Source organism: Megalops cyprinoides, chromosome 6 (genome assembly GCF_013368585.1).
Source record: "Megalops cyprinoides isolate fMegCyp1 chromosome 6, fMegCyp1.pri, whole genome shotgun sequence".
NCBI lineage: Eukaryota > Metazoa > Chordata > Actinopteri > Elopiformes > Megalopidae > Megalops > Megalops cyprinoides.
The window spans coordinates 28,232,849-28,252,347 of NC_050588.1; the positions used below are offsets into that span (position 1 = coordinate 28,232,849).

At 47.0% G+C, this 19,499-nt stretch overlaps 1 protein-coding gene across 1 annotated transcript in view; it reads right to left on the minus strand.

Moving 5' to 3' along the window:
- The window catches only part of LOC118779247 (filamin-B), a 69,494-nt gene that overhangs the window by 9,518 nt on the left and 40,477 nt on the right, over positions 1–19,499 (minus strand). The window contains exons 14-37 of the mRNA XM_036531240.1: positions 19,121–19,264; positions 17,527–17,650; positions 16,866–17,026; positions 16,427–16,517; positions 16,041–16,210; positions 15,582–15,699; positions 14,839–15,101; positions 14,119–14,716; positions 13,284–13,457; positions 13,000–13,162; positions 12,576–12,736; positions 11,337–11,504; positions 8,723–8,846; positions 8,381–8,534; positions 7,380–7,569; positions 6,717–6,964; positions 6,202–6,294; positions 4,617–4,719; positions 4,193–4,333; positions 2,644–2,772; positions 2,303–2,476; positions 1,856–2,014; positions 1,258–1,461; positions 203–355 (exon numbers count right to left, since the gene is read on the minus strand). Coding sequence (XP_036387133.1) covers positions 203–355; positions 1,258–1,461; positions 1,856–2,014; positions 2,303–2,476; positions 2,644–2,772; positions 4,193–4,333; positions 4,617–4,719; positions 6,202–6,294; positions 6,717–6,964; positions 7,380–7,569; positions 8,381–8,534; positions 8,723–8,846; positions 11,337–11,504; positions 12,576–12,736; positions 13,000–13,162; positions 13,284–13,457; positions 14,119–14,716; positions 14,839–15,101; positions 15,582–15,699; positions 16,041–16,210; positions 16,427–16,517; positions 16,866–17,026; positions 17,527–17,650; positions 19,121–19,264 — 4,207 coding nt within the window. The remainder of the gene's footprint in view (positions 1–202; positions 356–1,257; positions 1,462–1,855; positions 2,015–2,302; positions 2,477–2,643; positions 2,773–4,192; positions 4,334–4,616; positions 4,720–6,201; positions 6,295–6,716; positions 6,965–7,379; positions 7,570–8,380; positions 8,535–8,722; positions 8,847–11,336; positions 11,505–12,575; positions 12,737–12,999; positions 13,163–13,283; positions 13,458–14,118; positions 14,717–14,838; positions 15,102–15,581; positions 15,700–16,040; positions 16,211–16,426; positions 16,518–16,865; positions 17,027–17,526; positions 17,651–19,120; positions 19,265–19,499) is intronic.

Here is a 19,499-nt window from a genome sequence, read left to right on the forward strand (position 1 = left end):
TTGGCTACAAGCCCTGCTTCTTACCACTATGCTACACTGCCACCCCTCTGCCACCCTCATTACTTAAAGTCGTTATTTAATAAGGGACATTTGACATCATTTTCTGTCCGCTGTAAAGCAAGATTAAATAAAATGGATACCACTGGTCTGGCTAAAAAAGAAAATGATCCACCATGACTGAAGGATGGTGTGGAAGTCTTACCTGGCACATGTTCCTCAGCAAACCTGATGGAGACAATGTAGGCGCCAGGTTCCGTGGGGCAGTAGGACACCCCACAGGTTCCATCCTCCAGATCCTCCGTCTGAATGTCCACCTTACTGGGCCCCTCAATGGACAGAGCCAGACCTCCATAGCCTGGACACAGGGACCACACAGGGATATTGCTCAATAAGCCTTGCACAAGTTGAGCTGGATCTCAACGTAAGACCAACGGCCAGAGCCAAGCCACCATGGACTAGCACGGGAAAACTCAGTAAGTCATGCACAAGTTCAGTTGGATCATGGCAGCAAAATTAAAACCGACGGACAGATGCTGCTGTTCTATGGAAAAATTAAAACAGGATGTACAAAATCCTTGCAAATAATTTGGGACAGATTTGGAAATAAGCAAGGAATTCTGGTAAGCCTTAAACATTACACTACTAATTGCACGTGGATCAGAAAGACATCTAAGTAATTAAAGAAATAAAAACAGGCTAGTTTGCAAAACAGTGGTGGTAAGTCCATTTCTATTTCCATATTCACCCTAAAGCCACTTTTCACAGCTTAGAGACCATTCCTGACTAATTAAGTCAATTTGAAAGCATAACAAATAACATTAAATTATCCATAAAACGACTAGACATTTTGGCAAAAATTGTTCATTTAGCACTTACACATTTCCTAAAAGCCAAAGTGCTGCACCCCCAGGATGGTGTGAAAAAGACTAAATGGTATGTGGGTTTGTGGCATAGTACCAGAAGACTGTTGGGCTAAAAGAGGAATGTGAGCTGCACAGTATTTCCATCAATATGACTGGATTCTCTCCTGCATCTGGTAAGGCTTGTCTTTCATCAAACCAATTGAACTCAAACATTAATCTAACTTTACTTTCTCTGGTATAACAAACAGTGCGAAGTGTGCCAGCCCAGTCATGTAACTGTTCCCAGCACCATGTGTTCTGACAGGAATCGCGTGCGTGTGGGCATGAGGTTATGATCTGGGAGGCCGCCCTCCCGCCTGGGTTGCGGATCGGCAAGGAAGCAAAGATGCCTCACCTGCCTCCCGTGTGTCCACCACAAAGTCAGACATCTCGAAGGTGTGGCCCTCCTCCAGGCCCGGCCCGTAGGCCTTCACCTTGCTGGCATCCCCGATCTCAGACTGCACCACCATGATGGTGATGGGGCTGTTGGCCACATGGCGGCCGTTCTTCTTGATACTGACCAGGTGCTCTCCCACCTCTCTGGGAATGAAGGAAATGCCTAGAGCAGGGAAGGAGAGTTCAAGTTCTGCATGAAACCATCCCTTGTAACGCCAGACTGTGAACTGTGTAAACTGTGCCTGTTTCACAGACATCTTGAAACAGACTTCTCTTTAACAACATGGCAGTTATACAACACCTTACTGCTGTGCCACTCCTTAACATTCAGCTGCAGAAAAACTATTGGGGGAAAAAAAGCTACTAAACACTTAAAACCACAACAAAATAATTCCTCTAAAAGGAAACTACCTCGAATATGAATACACTGGTATCAGAATACTACCTTGGAATGCTATGAAGATTGCCTTTTAAATTAAATCCCACCATGACCAGTAACAGTGCGCCAAGTGAGTGGATTCCCACGCCCTTTGCCCCGTTCTCCAGCCCCTTCTTACCGATGTGGTTGTTGGGCTGCCTCTTCAGCAGGCAGGGCTCGTCACGGCCCGAGGGGGACTTGATGCTGGCTGTGAGCAGGCTGAGGTCAGTCTCGGTAATGTCCAGAGCGAAGTCTGCTGCAGAGCCCAGCTTCACCTGGGACTTCCTCCTGTTGTCCTCTACACAAGGGCAGAGGGGGCAACGGGTGAGCCGGAGGAATGCAAGATCAACAAGAACCTGCTCCTCACTATTCTGTCCATAGAGACCATTTGTCATTCTATTCATGGTTTTGAAAGTATAGTATACACCATGTAATCAGGACTGTTATGCTGTCACGTTCATTTGAGCTGGCAGAGGAAAAACATAATTTGACAGATCATAAAAAAGCTTCACTCAGTCTCAGAATGAATACCTTTAAACATGAGCTGGTTTTGACGCAGCTCATGTTAGGCCTGCGAGATCCTTACCTGTGATCCTGGCAGTGAAGGGGCTGCCGGCGATGTGCTTGTCGTTGTAGCGCACCAGAATGTTGTAGTCGCCGGGCAGCGTGGGCAGGTAGGTTACAGTGCAGGTGCCATCCTTGTTGTCTACGCAGCTTATCTCTGCCTTGGAGGGACCCTCGATTGCCAGGTCCAGTCCACCTGCCAACAGAAAACAGAAGCACACTTTAGGAATGCTGCCTTACCCAGTTTATCTGATCAAACCGTGCAGACAATGTCTATGAGCGCGACATTGACCCCTCCCACATATTTGCATTAACGCACAAAGCGCTTCTTTAAAACTGGGGAGGCCTGGCTGAGCCACCCACCCTCTGTGGCGTCCTCGGTGAAGATGGTGAAGGTGGCCGTCTTGTTGGCGATGCCGTACACCAGGCCGGGGCCGTAGGCCGTGACGTTGGGGCTGTTGGCATTGTTCACGTAGAACTGCAGTGGGCTCTCTGCAGTGGGAAAAACCACAGGGGGATGAAAATAACGTTAATGAGGACCGAGTGCGAGTGACCCGGGGAGCAAACCGAGAATAAAGAAACACTAAATCATTCTGAGAGGAACTCTGTCTTGGGACACATTTTAAGTAAACATGCCACGCTGCTCACACCCTACAGAACAGGACATTCAGATCTGAAAGGAGAAAAAAAATAAAATACTTTTTTTTTTATTGTGTGTTTACTTAACCACTCCATTCACTGTTAAGTAAGCATGTAGAAACATAGCAGATTCACATTAAGTGAGGCTTAAGTAAAGGATATGATCTATAGGGCACATAAGTGCATCTTGAAAACAGCCTATGATTTGACGCTGTAATCCTATACCTAACCTGATAAATGACCTATGAAGTAACTTACAACTCATGAGAAAGGCACCTTATAAGGCAAATACACTAAGCTTCCCCCTGAAATCTGGGGGGGGGGGGGGGGGGGGAATTGTGTCTCACTAATGCAAGAGACACAAGGGGTTTAATTATCACCAGATCACAGAACGGCAGGGTGGCAGTCTGGGAACCACACCTGCAGCAAGTGACGCAAGCACTAATCCAAACCACATATTAGACAATCACGCTCAACAACCGTCAGCCGGAGACAGGACTTCCACTGAAATAATACCCGAATCAACCCTGTCTCCGTTTGGCCTCAGCTGATTTGAAGCACTGAGATAAGAATCTTGGTATCAACATCCAAGGTCATTTCCAGGCCTCGCGTCTGTCTAAGACCACATCACAGGAGTCTGGATAGTCGGGGCTGGAGTCTTAGTCACCAGCGTCTGTCTGCTTGTAAGAGGAAGAGGTTTGTCTCTCTCCCGTGTGTTCCTCTGAACTGGGTAAATGAAAGGGACTGATGGAGGTGTGTGTGTGTGGGGGGCACAGAAGCACAATGATCCAGCCATTCCTGTGACTGCAACAATGCTAGAGACCAATCTCAACCCTCAAAACAAGTGCCAACACGAAAACACACTGTACTACAAGGCTCCTGTCTGGGAAAGAGGCAATGAGGATTCCATTCAGCTGATGTCATGCAGGGATTTTCTTTCAGAACTTCAAATAAATCAGGATTCAAATGATTTTTTTTTTTGGGGGGGAGAGATAAATCATTTCAGCACCTCCCCCCACCCCCCTCCCCCAAACCATCCTCCACTCCATGTTCCACAGCATACCCTGAGTGTAACTTCAGTGCACAGAACCCTGACAGGAAATTCATCACAAAGAACATTAATGCTGTGCATGAGCACATGGACTGCACCTCATTCCAGTGGCTGGTATTTCAAGCACTCGAGCACTCAGGCAGACACTTAGAGCTTGTTGGAGAAAGCAGTAAAACTGAAGATGGAGAGTGGGGGGGGAGGGGTTGGGGGATGTTGGCTGACCTGGAATGTGGGTGCCATTGTACTTGATGTGCATCTCATGAAGCCCTGCCTCGGTAGGGGCGTACTTCACCGTCACCGTCCCGTCTTTGTTGTCCATGATCTCTGGCTGGGCTGTCTTCCCAGACGGCATGTGCACCTCACCTGGGAAGACACAGAGAGCCGCATAGAATCTCTGCAGGAGAACATCCCCCAGAAACCCCAGTGTGGGGAAGAAAGGTTTCTTAAACGAGTGTGAATGACTTCAGACATGCAATTCAGCTGCTCTCACAGGTCTGTATAAAACTGTCTCAAGCACGACCACAGTTCCGCTCTGAGCGCTAGTGTGTTCCACAGCCAAAGCCATGACAGAACTCCTCATAAAGAAGGAGAGATCTTATATAGTCTTGGCTCTAGTCAGCTGCACTGGCTGACCCTCACATCTCACCTGTGATTTCTCCCTTCCTTAAGGCGAAAGGGATGACCATGTCGAAGGGCCTGAAACCAGTCCCGTTCATGCTGTTGACAGGAATGTACGATCCGTCTGTCACCTGTGAAGGGATAGGGTGCGGGGGTGAGGGGGTGTGGGGTGGGGCCGGCACAGAGGTTTGGGGGGGACAAAAAAGGGCATTCATGGTTACTGGCAGGTTACTGCAGCTCTCTGGCAGGTGCTTGTGTTTTCCCCACACAGTGCAGGCCTTTTTCAGAGCACAATGCTACAGTCTGGACAGAGCTGCAGGAGACTGGAGGGAGAGACAGAGGAGGGCTGAGCGCTTCAGCCACGGCAGAGATTGCGGTAGTGCAGCTTGCAAATGACGCGGGGGGGTAGAGGGAGGGGCGCGACTCGCCTGCTCCCTCACCTGGAAAAGCAAAAAGACTCTCAGAATCCTGCAAGGGATGAAAAATAACAATCCCTCCCCCCCAAAAAAAAGACTCCCGCAACCAAATTAGGCGAGCTGGAAACAAAGACAATGAGGTGCAATAGTGCATAGATGAGGTAAAGCAGCGGTAGCATTCCCTACAGGATACAGATCCCTCTTTGTCTCTCTCTCTCACACACACACACACACACACACACACACACACACACACACACACACACTTAAACACACACCCCTTTCAGGTTATTTTTATGCTCAGAAACACCCTCTGCTCTCACACCCTTTTCCCATTCTTGTGATAACTTGGAAACATGGTTCCATTTTTTCCACTGTGTGATGAGCTGCTCTGTCTGGGTGGGTGTGAGAACAGCAGAGGTGCGGGGGGGGGGGGGGGGAGCTGGCTGGGGAGACTGCCCCCCCAATTCAGCAGTTCCTGCATTGCAGACATGATCATTTCCGAGGACCGCCCGAGGATGAATGTTTTGGAAATGAGCTTACACTGGTGAAGGTAAATGAATCTTGTAAATGTTTTTTCTTCCACGTTTCGGTGAAAGCCATGTGGCAATACAGTACTAGAAAATGAGGTGTGTTGTGGAGGTCCTTTATAGGCACAACTAAGCTAATGTCCGCAGCTAAATTAAATTAGCCAGAAATACGGTATTTACACAGTGATTATGTTACTCATACGTTCCTGCATTGGCTGCCATACAGCCATACGATCTGTATAAATATGATGAATATGCTGCTGGAAAAAGTGGCCTTATGAAATGATATTTTGAGAGGAGGATGGATCAAAAGTTAGTGCAAAAAGGCATATTTCAAGTCTCATGGCTCAGCAGGCGCAGTGCAAATTCAGGGAAGAAACAAAAGCATGAAAAAGGTTGCTTCCTTATGCTGAAACAGTGAGTGAATGAGTGATTGGCAAAACAAAGCACAACAGAGGGAATCGTATACACACACACGCCCAGGTAACAGGGATTGGTGAGGGAGGGGGAGGAGGGTGGGGAAGGGGCCTTTCGGATCAGCCAGCGATCAGTGTGTCAGTGACAGAGACTGGAGAGGGTGATTAGGAGGAGTGGTGAGGCCTGGAGAGATATCCCAGCGGCGCAGGCTGTGTCAGAGGAAGGGAGAGGGAGGAAGGTGTGTCTGTACCCAGGGCTGGAAGCCAGGGGGGCAGGCTCCAGGAGCGGCCTGCTGCTGCTGCTGGACTGACTGCTGCTGTACCAGGGGGGCCTCGTCAGTGGCCTGGGGGAGGACAGCGGAGGTTACTCTCACACACACACGCACATGCGCGCGCGCGCCCACACACACACACACACACACAGAGCAAAGCTCAAACCGCACAACACAAACCGGCCCACACAAACATCTGGGTAACATGCTCTCACACAGTGCTCATATTCACCTGAGAAGTATTTGCCTTTACATGACAGTCATACTGTAAGGATCTTCAAAACAGACAGAGCTCATGTTGAGTGCAAAAACCCTTGAATACACAACCATGCTCTCAAGGATGTATAATGAGGGGAAAGAAATAATGGTCACAAAATATAAATAAATTACAATAAAATGCTATCAAAACATACATATTGTACCATTCTTTAGAAATTCTAAGTCTACTTTTGAATTTTTGAAAGACAATGGAACATCATGTCTGCATTTCTCACCATGACTTTGAAGGGACTCCGAGGAACGTTCTCTCCACCAAAGCGCACATAAATGACGTAGGTCCCTGGCTTCGGAGCCGTGTAAAAGATGTCAAAGGTCCCATCTTCGTTCTCAATGACTTCCGCCTCCACCTCTGTCCCGTCTGGCGTGACCACGACGCATGATACCTTCCCCTTCCCAGCGCCCTGCGCATTCACCACGAAGCCCACCTCCTCTCCAATGGCAATGGTGGGACCAAGACCTGGACCTGGGGAGCAGAGATTGGCTATTATACAGTTTCGAGGAGGGGCTTAATGAGACATTACATTACATTATTGTCATTTAGTAGATGCTCTTATCCAGAGCAACTTACATAGGTTACAATGTTTAACATGTTCCCCACTTTTACAGGTGTATATTTACTGAGGCAATTCTGGGTTTAGTTACTGACCCAAGGGTAAAATGGCAGTGGCCCAGCAGGTAACTGAACCAGCAACCTTTTTAGTTACAAGCTCTGCTCCTTACCACTATGCTACGCTACCAGTCCTAATCAGTGTTTTAATGAATGGGCCTAATGCCCCCTATTGCTGGTGTCATACGACATCACATTGTGTTTTCCCCCACTGACTGGAGGGAGGGAGGGAAGAGAAGACAACGCACAGACACCAGAACATCACCCTCACCTGTGACGATGCACTTGCTGGCGTCTCCCGTCGTGGTGGCCCGCACTCGGTACGGTGAAGTGGGGATCTCATCTCCACCATACTTGATGACGATGGTGTAGCGGCCCACCTTGTCCGGAACGTAGGACACTCGGTAGGTGCCGTCCTGGTTGTCATGGATGCTGGCTTTCTTTGGTTTCCCTTCCTGGTCCTGAGAGAGAGGAAAAAAAAAAACCCATCGCAAACAATGTATGGCTACTACTGAAGATGTATCCCTGCAATCCCTACAGCACTGACATGCCTGTGCTCTGCCAAACCCAGAGGGGTCTGCAGTGACAGGATGACAAAGAGGAGTCAAGAATTCAAGTCAACTAGCACAAGGGGAGGGGAGTCCAGGTCTGTACTAAGCTCCATGAGAGAGGAAAAAAACGATAAGATTAGGGTATTTTACAATGGGCAATCATGCAATGGGGCTTCATCAATTATTCCAATGTGGAAAGTCAGGGAAAGAGGGCTCATTTTTCAGCGGGAGATTACTTCAACATAGATCTCTACAGTACTAGGGAGAACATTATTAGCCCTGGTCAGATGCCCATTAATCCCACCTCTCTTCTCTCATTCTTATCTGTGGACGTCTTCTTGGCCCCGGTGACGGATTTCCATAAAACGTCCACAAGCATTACCTGGAGTCCATGTCTGAAATGACGGATTTGAAACTACCGGAGTCTCCCTCAAAGTGTTGATAACCAGAGACAGCTGTATATTACGGGCTGTGAAAATCTATACTGTCTGCACACAACAAGCTGTCATAGAGATTTATGGGAGCTAAGTGGACAACTCTCACTTGCCAGGGGGAAAAGTGAAGTGCACTCACACATCTTAAAATTATCAAGGAAGGAAAAACAGGAGAGATAACTAGGAGGTGTGTGGAGTGGAAAATTAAAAAAAAAAAAAAGAAAGTGGCAAAGTTGGAATGAAAATAAAATTAGTGAACAGACGTCCTGTCCTCTGACTAAACTCACTGTGATCTGCACGGACAGCTGTCCCTCCCCAGCATCCTTTGCGTCTATGGTGAACTCCACGGGCAAACTGGCCGGCAGGCCGGTGGTCAGCCCGGGTCCGCTGGCTCGCACCTTGCTGGCGTCATGAGTGGGCAGTACCCGGAACTTGAAGGGGCTGCACCAAACATCAGAAATTCACCATATTAAAAAAAAAACATTTAATTCCACAAACAAAACTATAATAAGTTCAAAGAGTGTTCTTTAGGACTCCAAAACACCAAATGTGAAAAGCATTGGACAGCTGTGTTTTAGAAAATCGAACCGAAGTGCTTCAAGTGCAGCCTCGATTTTGTTTCCTCTCACCTGCGAGGCACGTCTTGGTCGGCGTACTTGACCACCACAGAGTAAGGCCCTTCCACAGATGGGGTGTAGGCCACGGTGTGTGTCCCGTCCCCATTGTCTGCCACCTCCACTGGCTCTGCCACACCTGGACACACAAACAGGAGCGGAGGTCAGTCGTCACGCAGTCACGGTCCATACCTCTCTCACCCCCTCTCAACAGTTTCAATTAACGTTCAATCACCTGATTGGACTAGCCTGCCATGAGCTCGTCATGCAAAAATAAAGCACGAGATCAGTTAGGTTGTCATAGAGATAATTTTCCCTGTTCCATGCAATCGGTGCTCATGAAAATCAGCTTGAAGATGAGGAGGCTCCCATACGGAGTACATTAAAACAAATGCAATATCATGGATCATTTTAAATAAGACAGATCATTCATATGATTTAGAAAAAGAAAACCCAATCAACTGTATGAAAAAAATTAACTACTCACAGGCATATTAAAACACAGAGTGCACATGAATTATAGATTACTTAACCCTTGATTTTTCTGCCACTGTTTCAACAAAGGCTGTAGTTGTATTATTGTACCCAAAGAAAATACTTTCAATTTGAACACAGACACTGAGGCAGTAACTCAGCTGAACTTCATTTTAAATCCCTAATTAAATCCTTCATTAAAAACTGTTGGGGGGTGGGGGAGGTGGTTGTAATTGTCTCTCCATTAAAATCACTCACTTGGAATGGAATGGAATTTATGAGCGCACAATTGTGCTTTTTACGCACACTGCAATTAATTTGATTGTTATTGCCACTTTACAACAGCAATCCTTAACCACAATCATTTCCTTTATTTACATGGAGCCCTCAGAAAACACAGTCTTAGTCCATTTGTTTATTTAGTGGTTATCAATGAGTAATGAGAAACAGAGGGGCAATAACCTAAGTCTAGGAGGCCAATCACAGCTTCATCTTCTCAAGACCATCGATTCACTGTTACGTCTTGTTTATCACCATCCCTGGTGCTTTGAGGGCCCTCTAATGAAGACGGCTAACAGGAAATGACTATTATGATGGCGACATGGGTGGGTAAATAAGTGACCCTTGTATAAGTGGCTTTTGAGATGACCATTGACATCACACTAGAGAGTTCTCATCTTTTCCCTGGCAGCCAGGGACAGTGCTGTGTAGTTCTCAGACTGCTCCTGTCAGCCAATGCACAGAATGCAGATACATTTCATGAAGATATGAGGACAACTGTGCAACACACGGGGAGGTGGGGGTTCAAAAATGTCTTTGATTTGTTTTTAATTTCTCTGTTGGGTCTAACAACCACACAAAGTATGGTTCAAATGAGGTGAGAGGCCAGTCTTGGCTTCATATGGACTTGGGGACCCATTCCTCCCTCCCTCCCTCCCCCCTGCGTTACTGCTGGTGCTTCCACAGCACGCCTCAAAGTCAGACCTCCGATGCAGAGCGTGAGATCATCCAGCGGGTATCCTACATGTGGATTTGATAAGCGAGCCTCCGAAAGAGCAAGGACTCCTGTGTGGTTTGGGGCCCAAGACCTGATCGCCCTGGGCCCGGCGGACACAGACACAGGCAGGAGCAGAGGGGGTGAGGAGGGCCGGAGAGACACAGCCCCGAGGAAGAGAGCTCCAGCACCACCTGGAAACAGCAGCTCCGCTTCGCTTTCACACCCGCTGAAGCACGTGCAACCTTATGAAAATACACTACTGATCAGGGCAATGTTTCTCTACACTTTGGGGCCGTTTTGTTTTTCCCTCACAACTTCAAATATCCTGATCAAAAGATGTAGGGTGAGTGTTTAAAATGAGCTCATCTAAGGAAAAAAAAAAAGTTTATTTTGGAACTAAAGGGAAGAAAAATATTGTTGCATCTATTACTGCATCTGAGTGTTAAGATGACCCCTAGCACTCACATCGGGGTGCATTCCATACCTGCTCCCTACTTCCCCGTCTACACATACTCTCTATGCTCTGCAATTCGTGTGACGTCAACCAACTACGCACTCAGCATTGAGGGAACGATGTGGAATTCAACCAGAGTATATTTTCATAAGGGCAACTTTGAGTTACTCAAAGCATTGGTGCATAAGATCCCCTCCACCTACAGCACAGTCACTCCCTCCAGTGCTCCCCTCATTCATTTCTAATGGCTCTTCTCTGATTGAGAGGAACGGGCGGGTTCACTGCACGCTGCCAACCTGTCCCTGAGTCTCCGCTCTTGGGCTCAGCCTTAAAGAGATCCGTAAAGGCTTTCAGGTGACTGCGCCAGGGCTGGTTGTCCGCCTCTTCCGCTAGAACACAAAACTCTCAGCATCACCACACTAGGGCATACCGGCGGGGGGAAGGGGCTGGATGACCAAGGACACAGAGCTAGGAGGGGGCTGTGTGAGCCCCTGTGTGAAGCCCTACAGCCTAAACCACAGGGAAGGTCCACCGTTTCCTCGAAATGAGAGGTATTCAAAAAAAGAAAAACAAAGTAAAAAAAAAAAGTCAATGAGATCTCACAAGCAGCCATTTTAGACTGGGTTAGAGACATGGATTATAACGAAAGGGGATGACAGAAGAGCGGTCAGTGAAGCACAGAAGAAGAAGCCCAGGAGGCTCACCTTTGGGTGCCATCACCGCCACAGACAGGGGTGCCACGCCTGCCTTGCTGCAGTCCACCGTGAAGGTCTGAGGGATCTTGGCCCGGACCCCTGAGCCCACTCCTGGCCCAGAGATCTTCACCTTGCTGGGGTCCACGACGTCCTTCACTGGCACCTTGAAGGGGCTTCCTGCAGGACAAACACAGAACCTCACTGTCACAGCCTGCTCAAGCAACACAGCACCCCACTTTTTCCCAGGATAATGTCAAAAACACAGCTGTCCACAGGTGCCGGTTTGTCTTCGGACAATGTGTGCAATATCTTGAAATATTAGCCCATTAAGCCCACTGCATATGCCTTAAGAAAGCTAAGCTTTTGTATCAAATTAATCCATGTGGGAAAGTGGAAAACATAGTTTTGAGATATATGAACTTTAATGGAGACTATGGATAATTCATTAGTTACAAGACATCAGTAAAATGAAGTATTTGACTCCAATACACAGGACAGCTTTGCGTGATGAACATAAACAAAATGTAGAATGATTTACTCAGCTGGAGCGTCTCCAGCTCAATACTCCACCACACTCTTCCATTCTCAAGCAAATGAGATTCTTTAAGATACATCTGAAAAGCTAGTGCCTTCCACAGCACTTTTTGTAATAGTTTTTGAACACGTTGAATTATTCTACACTACCTGCACACCATTTATAACCAGCTAGCTCAGTGTAATATAACTGTAAATGTCTGGCTTGTTTCAATGCAAAGGATCAATGTCACACTGCAATCAACAGTAATTATCAAAATTAGTGCTTTTTATTTTTCTCAATCACTTTTATCATCAAACCGAACCATTTCATTCTTCAGAGTGCTTGTTTTTATTTTCTGACATTTGGTTTTGCGTTGTTTCACTCATAATCAAAACCATACTAAAAGACCACAGCCAATAAATATCAGCAAAAAAATCCATTACATTAGCATTCATCATCTGTGGAGAGGGATTCTGACGTACGGACAGAGGAATCTTCGGTTTGAGCTTGAGTCAACATGACAGTGTAATGATAGCGAAGGCCGTAGAAAACGGAAACCACGCTTAATAAAATTAAAAGCTCTTCCTTATTTGACCTTGGGGATGTGTGGAGAAAAACGACACACCGGTTCAGCTGAGTGATCTCTGACCACAAACAACTGGACTCTAAAACAAAAAGTCAATATCAGCGGTACAATCTCTGGCAGCTCCGCACGCTGGGCTGAGGCCTACCTGGAATGTGCTTCCCTCCGTAGGTAATGTTGACATCATACAGTCCAGGGACATACGGGGTGTACTCCACGTTGCAGCTGCCGTCCTTGTTGTCTTTGCAGGACATCTTAGACTCGGACGGACCCTCCACAGTGATGCCCAAGCCACCAATACCAGCTCCTCTGTGGGGGGGGGTTGAGTTTGTGAAACATTGGAGTTTGTGACTAGTGTTTCACCAAATGAACTTGCAACCAGAAGATGGCAGGTTCAAATCCTGGGTGATCTAAATGATCTAAATGAACGTTACAGAAAATCTTGACCCTTCATGTTTAATCCCCTATTTTTTTTTTTTTTTTTTTTTTTAAAGACGAGGCAGTGCTGACAGAGCTGAGCATGTGCTCCACGAACACAGCGCTACGTGGAGTGGGAGGAGAGGGAGTGTCACCTGGTGATGATGGAGAAGTTGTTGGGCTGCTCTGTCAGGGCCTCCTGAAGCCCCGGGCCCTTGGCCACCACTCGAGTTGGGTCACAACCCTCCGTCACCCCCACCTGAAACGGGCTCTTTGGCACAGGGGTCTCATCGTACAGCACTTCCACATTGTGAATGCCTGCCACAAGAACACACAAGACCAGCAACGGTCATCAGACTCCGCACCAGAATCTCACGTGAGGAAAGTACACCACAACACCACAAGATGGCCTCCCCTGCCCGCCTCCCCATGGCTGTACCGTTCTCGAAGGGCGTGTACTCAATGTTGTAGGTCCCGTCTCCCTTGTCTGTGATCTGGCAGTCAGTGGTGGCCCCCGACGGGTTCTTGACCTGGGCCTTTATGTGGTTGCCGCCCACTTTGCTCAGAGAGCGAGCATCCACCGTGAAGTCTGTGGTGGCTTCCCGGAAAACTCCTGTACAAAAAAAACAGGAGAGATTTTAAACATCAAAAGGTAGTTTAGAGGCCGCTACACAAAAGAAAGAAAAAACAGATAAATCTCTTCAGCTATTAAAAGCTCACATGTCCCTCTTTGCAACCATCCATCCTTTTGTAAAAATGTCATCGCTGTGTTTGTGCTCTGTGGAGGGCAGGATTTCTGTCAGCAAAGTGGCTCTTACGTGATGCCACTTCTTTTGACTCTTCTGAGGTCATTTCTTTTGAATTCAAAGAGCAAAGGAACGACGAAGGGGTGGGGCGGCAGCTCTAAAATTAGCCCTACTGGTGTCCTGCAGTTTTTTCTGGGGGCTTGATTTTAAAAGTAAGAGAATACAAGAGTGAACTTTGGAATTCATGGGAGAAATAAGAAAAGGTTGAGACAGAAAGGGAAATGAGTTGTTCTCCCTCTAATAAGTGACAAGTTTAAGTTTCATTTACGTTTTCTTGACATGTACAATTTCATATCTACAGTAAAGCTGATCAGGGGAACTTTGTAGCATGACCAAGGAGCTGGAAGCCACCCAACATCCAAAAAAAATATGCCTGAACAACTATTAACCAACTTATTAACCAACATATTGGCAACACTGCTAGACCTACAACAACAAAAACAACAGTACCAAAGGTAAATGCAATACCTGTTCCTTCCACTCCAGGCCCGTACACCTTCACCTTGCTGGTGTCAACAGCTGGGTCCACGACGACACTGGCGGGGAAGCTGGGGACAGGCTTTCCCCCGTATTTCAGCATGAGGGTGTACATGCCAGCAGTGAGGGGCACATAGGTGACAGTGTAGGTGCCGTCCTTGTTGTCCTGCACCTCAGTCTTGGCCTTGGAGCCCAAGTCGGACACCGCCTCCATGGCCAGCTGGCCGGGCCCCGCCCGGGCACAGTCCACGTTCACCACTCCCGGCTCTCCCACTTTTCCGCGCTTCAGCCCCGGCCCAGACGCCACCACCTTGGAGGGGTCAAAGGGCATCTGCACGTCGGCGTGGAAGGGTGAGCCGGGGATGTGCACTTCCTCGAAGAGGATGTTGACCAGGTACTCGCCGGGCTCGGTGGGCAGGTAGGAGACGGAGCAGGTGCCGTCCCCGTTGTCTGAGCACTCAATCTTGGCCTCGGTGGGACCCTCCACGGTCAGGCCCAGCCCGCCGGTGCCCGCGCCCTTTGTGTCTATGGTGAACTCTGCTGGGTTACCCACCAGCCCCCCCTTCAGTCCAGGGCCATAGGCTTTCACCTGAGGACAGAACGCAGAGTCCATCACAACCAACACCCTTCAATTCACCACCAACCCAGAATTACAGCATTGCTTGTACACTACAAACTCAGTGTCTCTGTAAATATACTACAGGATGCTACCTTGCTGGGGTCTGGAGGCAGCGAAGCCTCCACGGGGAAGGGGCTGCCGGGTATGGGGTTGCCGTCGTAGCTGACATCCACAGAGTAGAAGCCCTCCTCTTTGGGGATGTATTTGACCAGGCTGCAGTCCTTCTTGGCCTGCGGCTCCACCACGCAAGGCACCGCTTTGTTGGTGGGGCTAGTGATCCTGACCTCCAGCTTGCCCTGTCCACCTGCCCCTTTGGTACCAATGGCAAACTCCTGGTCCTGGCCCACCTCCACTCCTGCAGTAAGACACGGCCATCAGACACTGGGCCTACCAAGTAGAGTTCAGTGCGCCTGGTGAACCGGACACACACAGACTGCAGCTTCCTCAACCCCCTCCCACTCCAGGGGCCCAAATGAACACAAACAGTGTAAAAACAAACTGACAGAAAAATGTGCCCATTTTGTTTTGTGTCATTTTTTCCCCCCTCTGTGGGCCTGTTTTTGTTCCACACACAGCAGGGAGCAATGGCTGGCCGGGGAGGTGAGGAAACTAATGAGACATTTTTATTGCACCCTCAGCTAATGTTTTGTCATGCAAATTTGTCAAATGAGGGGAAAAAACTCAACAACGGGACAGAACATTTACAATCCCAGCAATAATTTGAGTTAAAAAAAAAAAAAAAAGATAAGTAACCCTACAGGGTAGAGTATGATTTTGAAACCCCTTAATCAAACATAAATCTACCCTGACAGACATGTCGTCCAGCGCTACTCACTGTTCTCCAAGCCGTCGACTTGAATCTTGCTGAGGTCCAGAGGGGCGGCTACTCCCACAGCAAAGGGACTTTTGGGAATTGGATCACCCCCAAAGGTCACCGCAACCGCCATGTCACCCTGTAGTCAGAGGACAGAAGCGGGTTGTGCTCTTGTGCAACATTATTCCTTGCAACACTACATTTCATTATATTTCATCATTATATATTATCCTGGCTGACTTACAACACTCACAATTTTAATGAAGCATTCTTTGATTTTTGTTTGGTTACCTACTTGAGCCTGAATGTTACCAGAGTAATCACGGTAAATTTCCTTGATCAAGGATACAACGGGCCCCCCATCCACAAGGACTCAAACTCAAGGCAGTCCAGTTCAAAGTCCATCTTACAAACGCTGCATCTTAAGGAAACAGCACCAAACTAAATATCAACTCCTCCCATGCCCTGAGCATACAGTACCTGCTGGACCGGAGTGTACTTGACAGTGTGGGAGTAGTCATAGTTGTCAATGATCTCAAAGTCTCGGACAGGCTCTCCCTTGCCAGGTCCAGTGAACTGCACGTCCAGCGGGGCTTTGCCAGCCCCCTTGGTGAAGACGGTGAAATGTGTGGGCTTGCCACTCTCCACACCTGCTCAGAAATAGACAGCAGTCCAGCTACATGAGTCCCAAGCAGAAACAGTCCAACAATGTGACTTGAAAATGCTTTATAAATAGACAATTCATTCAAAATTTGCATAGTGTAAAACAATGAATAAAGGCATTGAGATTGCTCTGTAAACTGTTACAGCTGAAGAGCCATGTTTCCTTTTTTCAAGTAAAAAAGCACCATTACAGGTGGACTCACCTGCACGGGCAATTCCAGGACCATCAGCTTTCACCTTTGAGGCGTCGTGAGAGGGATCTACCTTCACACGGAAAGGGCTGGTGGGGAGCTCCTATGGAAGAAAATGAAAAGAATTCTATGTCACAAAAAGCTTTAGACTCCTCCTGTTTAATACCCTTACTAATCAGGCTAGATGTATTCACATCTCATTGTACCTTAAAGCAGCAGTGATTAACTGAATAAACAGGTTTTTAGAGCTCCTAAGCTACTATGAGACGTCTACAGCTTGTTAAGGAATCTACATCTCTTCACTGCTCGATACAGAAGGAACTAATCAATGAAAGAGTTGAATGCACTGCTGCAGATATCAGTCATCACACACTCTGCAAACTCTTGCAACTGAAACAGATTTTTCTCTAATGTAACACAAATGTGTTGTTGGGAGCAGCGAGTGACTCACTTGTCCAGCAAACATTGCTTTGATGGTGTAGCGCCCAGCACCGGGGGGTGTGTACTTGACAGTGAAGGTGTCATTGGCATTGGGGATGATGTCAAAGTCGATGTCCTCATCTCTGTCGCTGATGACGTTGGCGTCGCACTTGATTCCCACACTGACATCCCCTGGAAAAGGAAAGGGATTATGTGTACTGCATGTAACCTGGCTTGTAGAACTGGAAAAAGTTTTAAAGCTAGGACAGTCAGTCAGGCAGTCATAGATTGAGCAGGAGGCTGAGTAAACTCCAACATCTTAAGTGTTTAGTTCTGGGTAGAAGGAGAGAAAAGCTTTGGGGGAGCTTGCACATCTGAGCTGAAGAAAATGCTGCAAGAAAATGTTCGCTCATACAAAGCAATCTTGTTTTGTGGGAAGGCTGCCAGCACGATGTACCCTTGAGCATAGTACCTGAAATGCTTCAATAAATATCCATCTGTATGAATGGATAATACATAAAACTATGCAAGCCGCTCTGGACAAAGGCATCTGGAAAGCCACTGTGTTATTATGATTATGATTTTACCTCAACAACAATTTTCAAACTATGGAACACTTGGGTAAATGCACTTTCATGCAATGCCAGTGTTCACTAACTGAGAAGGCTGAGTATCCTGCCAGTTTTCCTTACCCTCCCCTGCATCGGTGCAGTCCACGGTGAAGTGCGTGGGTTCATTGGCCTTCAGCCCTGTCCTTTCCACACCTGGGCCAAACACCTTCACCTTGTGGGGGTGACTTCCTTTCCCGATGTTCACCTGGAACAAGAGTCGCCCAGCGTGAGCAAGGAGCTGAGTAGAACACAGAGAGGCTTCAGGCCAGCCTTTTACATCCTACACACACATCCCTTTCCCCATCCGGTCATTCATTCAAAAATTATGATCATACTTGTGCTATCATTTCACTTTTGAGAAGAGCATAAGCCAGCATCATAAATGTTGAATGCACAGTAATTTCACAAATTACACAAATTGACCCCCAGCATAAATAATACAAAATCAAGCGCTGTTACAAGTCTACAGTGAGATTTATTTGAACATGAGGAACATTGTTTGCTCGTCTGAATTTGCTTTAATGCCATCAAACCACCACCCAAAGCCAGGCCTAAAGAACAAAGAGCAGTCTTTGAAATGCATGGCTGGTGGTCTGTTGTTGCAGTCCGGTCACCCATGTAGAGCAGGTTGTATTGTTGAGGATTCTGGGAGACCAAATGGTGGTCCGCAATCCAGAATCCCTCCAGACCGCAGATGATGTCACTCTTGTGAAATGAAGGCCTCTTTGGCGGTTTAGGTTCGCAGCACAATCCGTCTGTCTTTCAGCCTGATGTAAACAGTGATTCTGTCTCTCTAGCACTGGTAACAAAACTTCTCCAAGATGAAAGCACAGTCCACTGAAAAAAATGTGCGCTTAATTCGGCCAAGTAAGGAAGAATGTTTCAATAAGAAAAAGTTTCTTCATGAAGATTTACCTTTGTCTGGACAATTGAAATGGATTTTTTGGACCACTAAAACTAAACATGCCTGTTTGTTACGGCTCCCTGAAGGAGTATTGAAACCTGGCCAAAACATTATCCTGGCTGCTGCTTTCACTAAGGGATTTTCACCAAAAAACAGTAAGTTTCATAACCTTGAACTGAAATGATATTTGTATTGCAGGTACATTAATCACTGAAATCACATCAATGTAAAAAAATTCAAGTACATTATCACCCTCCAGTTAACACTGAATAATCCAAGTGACACATAATCACATTCTTTCTGCATCCCAAAATGTTAGTGCACACAATCTCAAGCACTCTCTTATTAATACAAAAAAAAAAAATCACAGTGATCAAATGAATCAATTTAAATAAAATGAAAAATATGTTGCACCTTGATTAGTACAAAAATATAATTCTTGCAAAAAAGAAATCCGATCAATTCTTTCATCTTCCTGGAAAGAAAACTATAACAGTCAGAGTGTTTAAACTTCAATTTCTCTTATACAATATCTCATGTTACTCCTGATATAAAAAGGTAAATGAAACACCATGCAAAATCAGCTACCTTCATATTTAGTAATATTTAATAAATCTGAGAGCCCCTTGTTCATTGGCATCAAAGTAAACCACCATTTTACTGTGCAAAGACAATGCGCCGCTCCTCAGTAAAGGTAGTGATCACAATGAGAGGTCGTGACCTTGGGCTGATGTGCCCTGTGGTGACCTTTGACCCCTGCGCTGGGCTTACCCTGAAGGGGCTGGTGGGCACGTTGACGCCTCCCCAGGCCACAGCCACAGTGTGTTTGACTGGAGTGGTGGGGGTGTAGGAGCAAGCGTAGGTGCCGTCCCCCTTGTTCTTCACCTTTACGTCAATGGGGATTCCTTCAGCAGTCTGTGGGAAATGGACAGGCTGCATGAGAAAGCCATTGCGTGGGCACAGAACGCAACAGGACCTATGGCTAACATAAGCAACGCTTTGCCCGAATCCTAAGTGTTGCCCTCTGGAATATGGGCTTCAGAGCAAATAAATTTGTCTTTACTATTTTTAGAGTTTTTTTAAGCCTGTGATTAGATTCAATTTCTGCTTAGTGCTGCCCACAACTTTCCACTCAGCGGTTTTTCTCTCT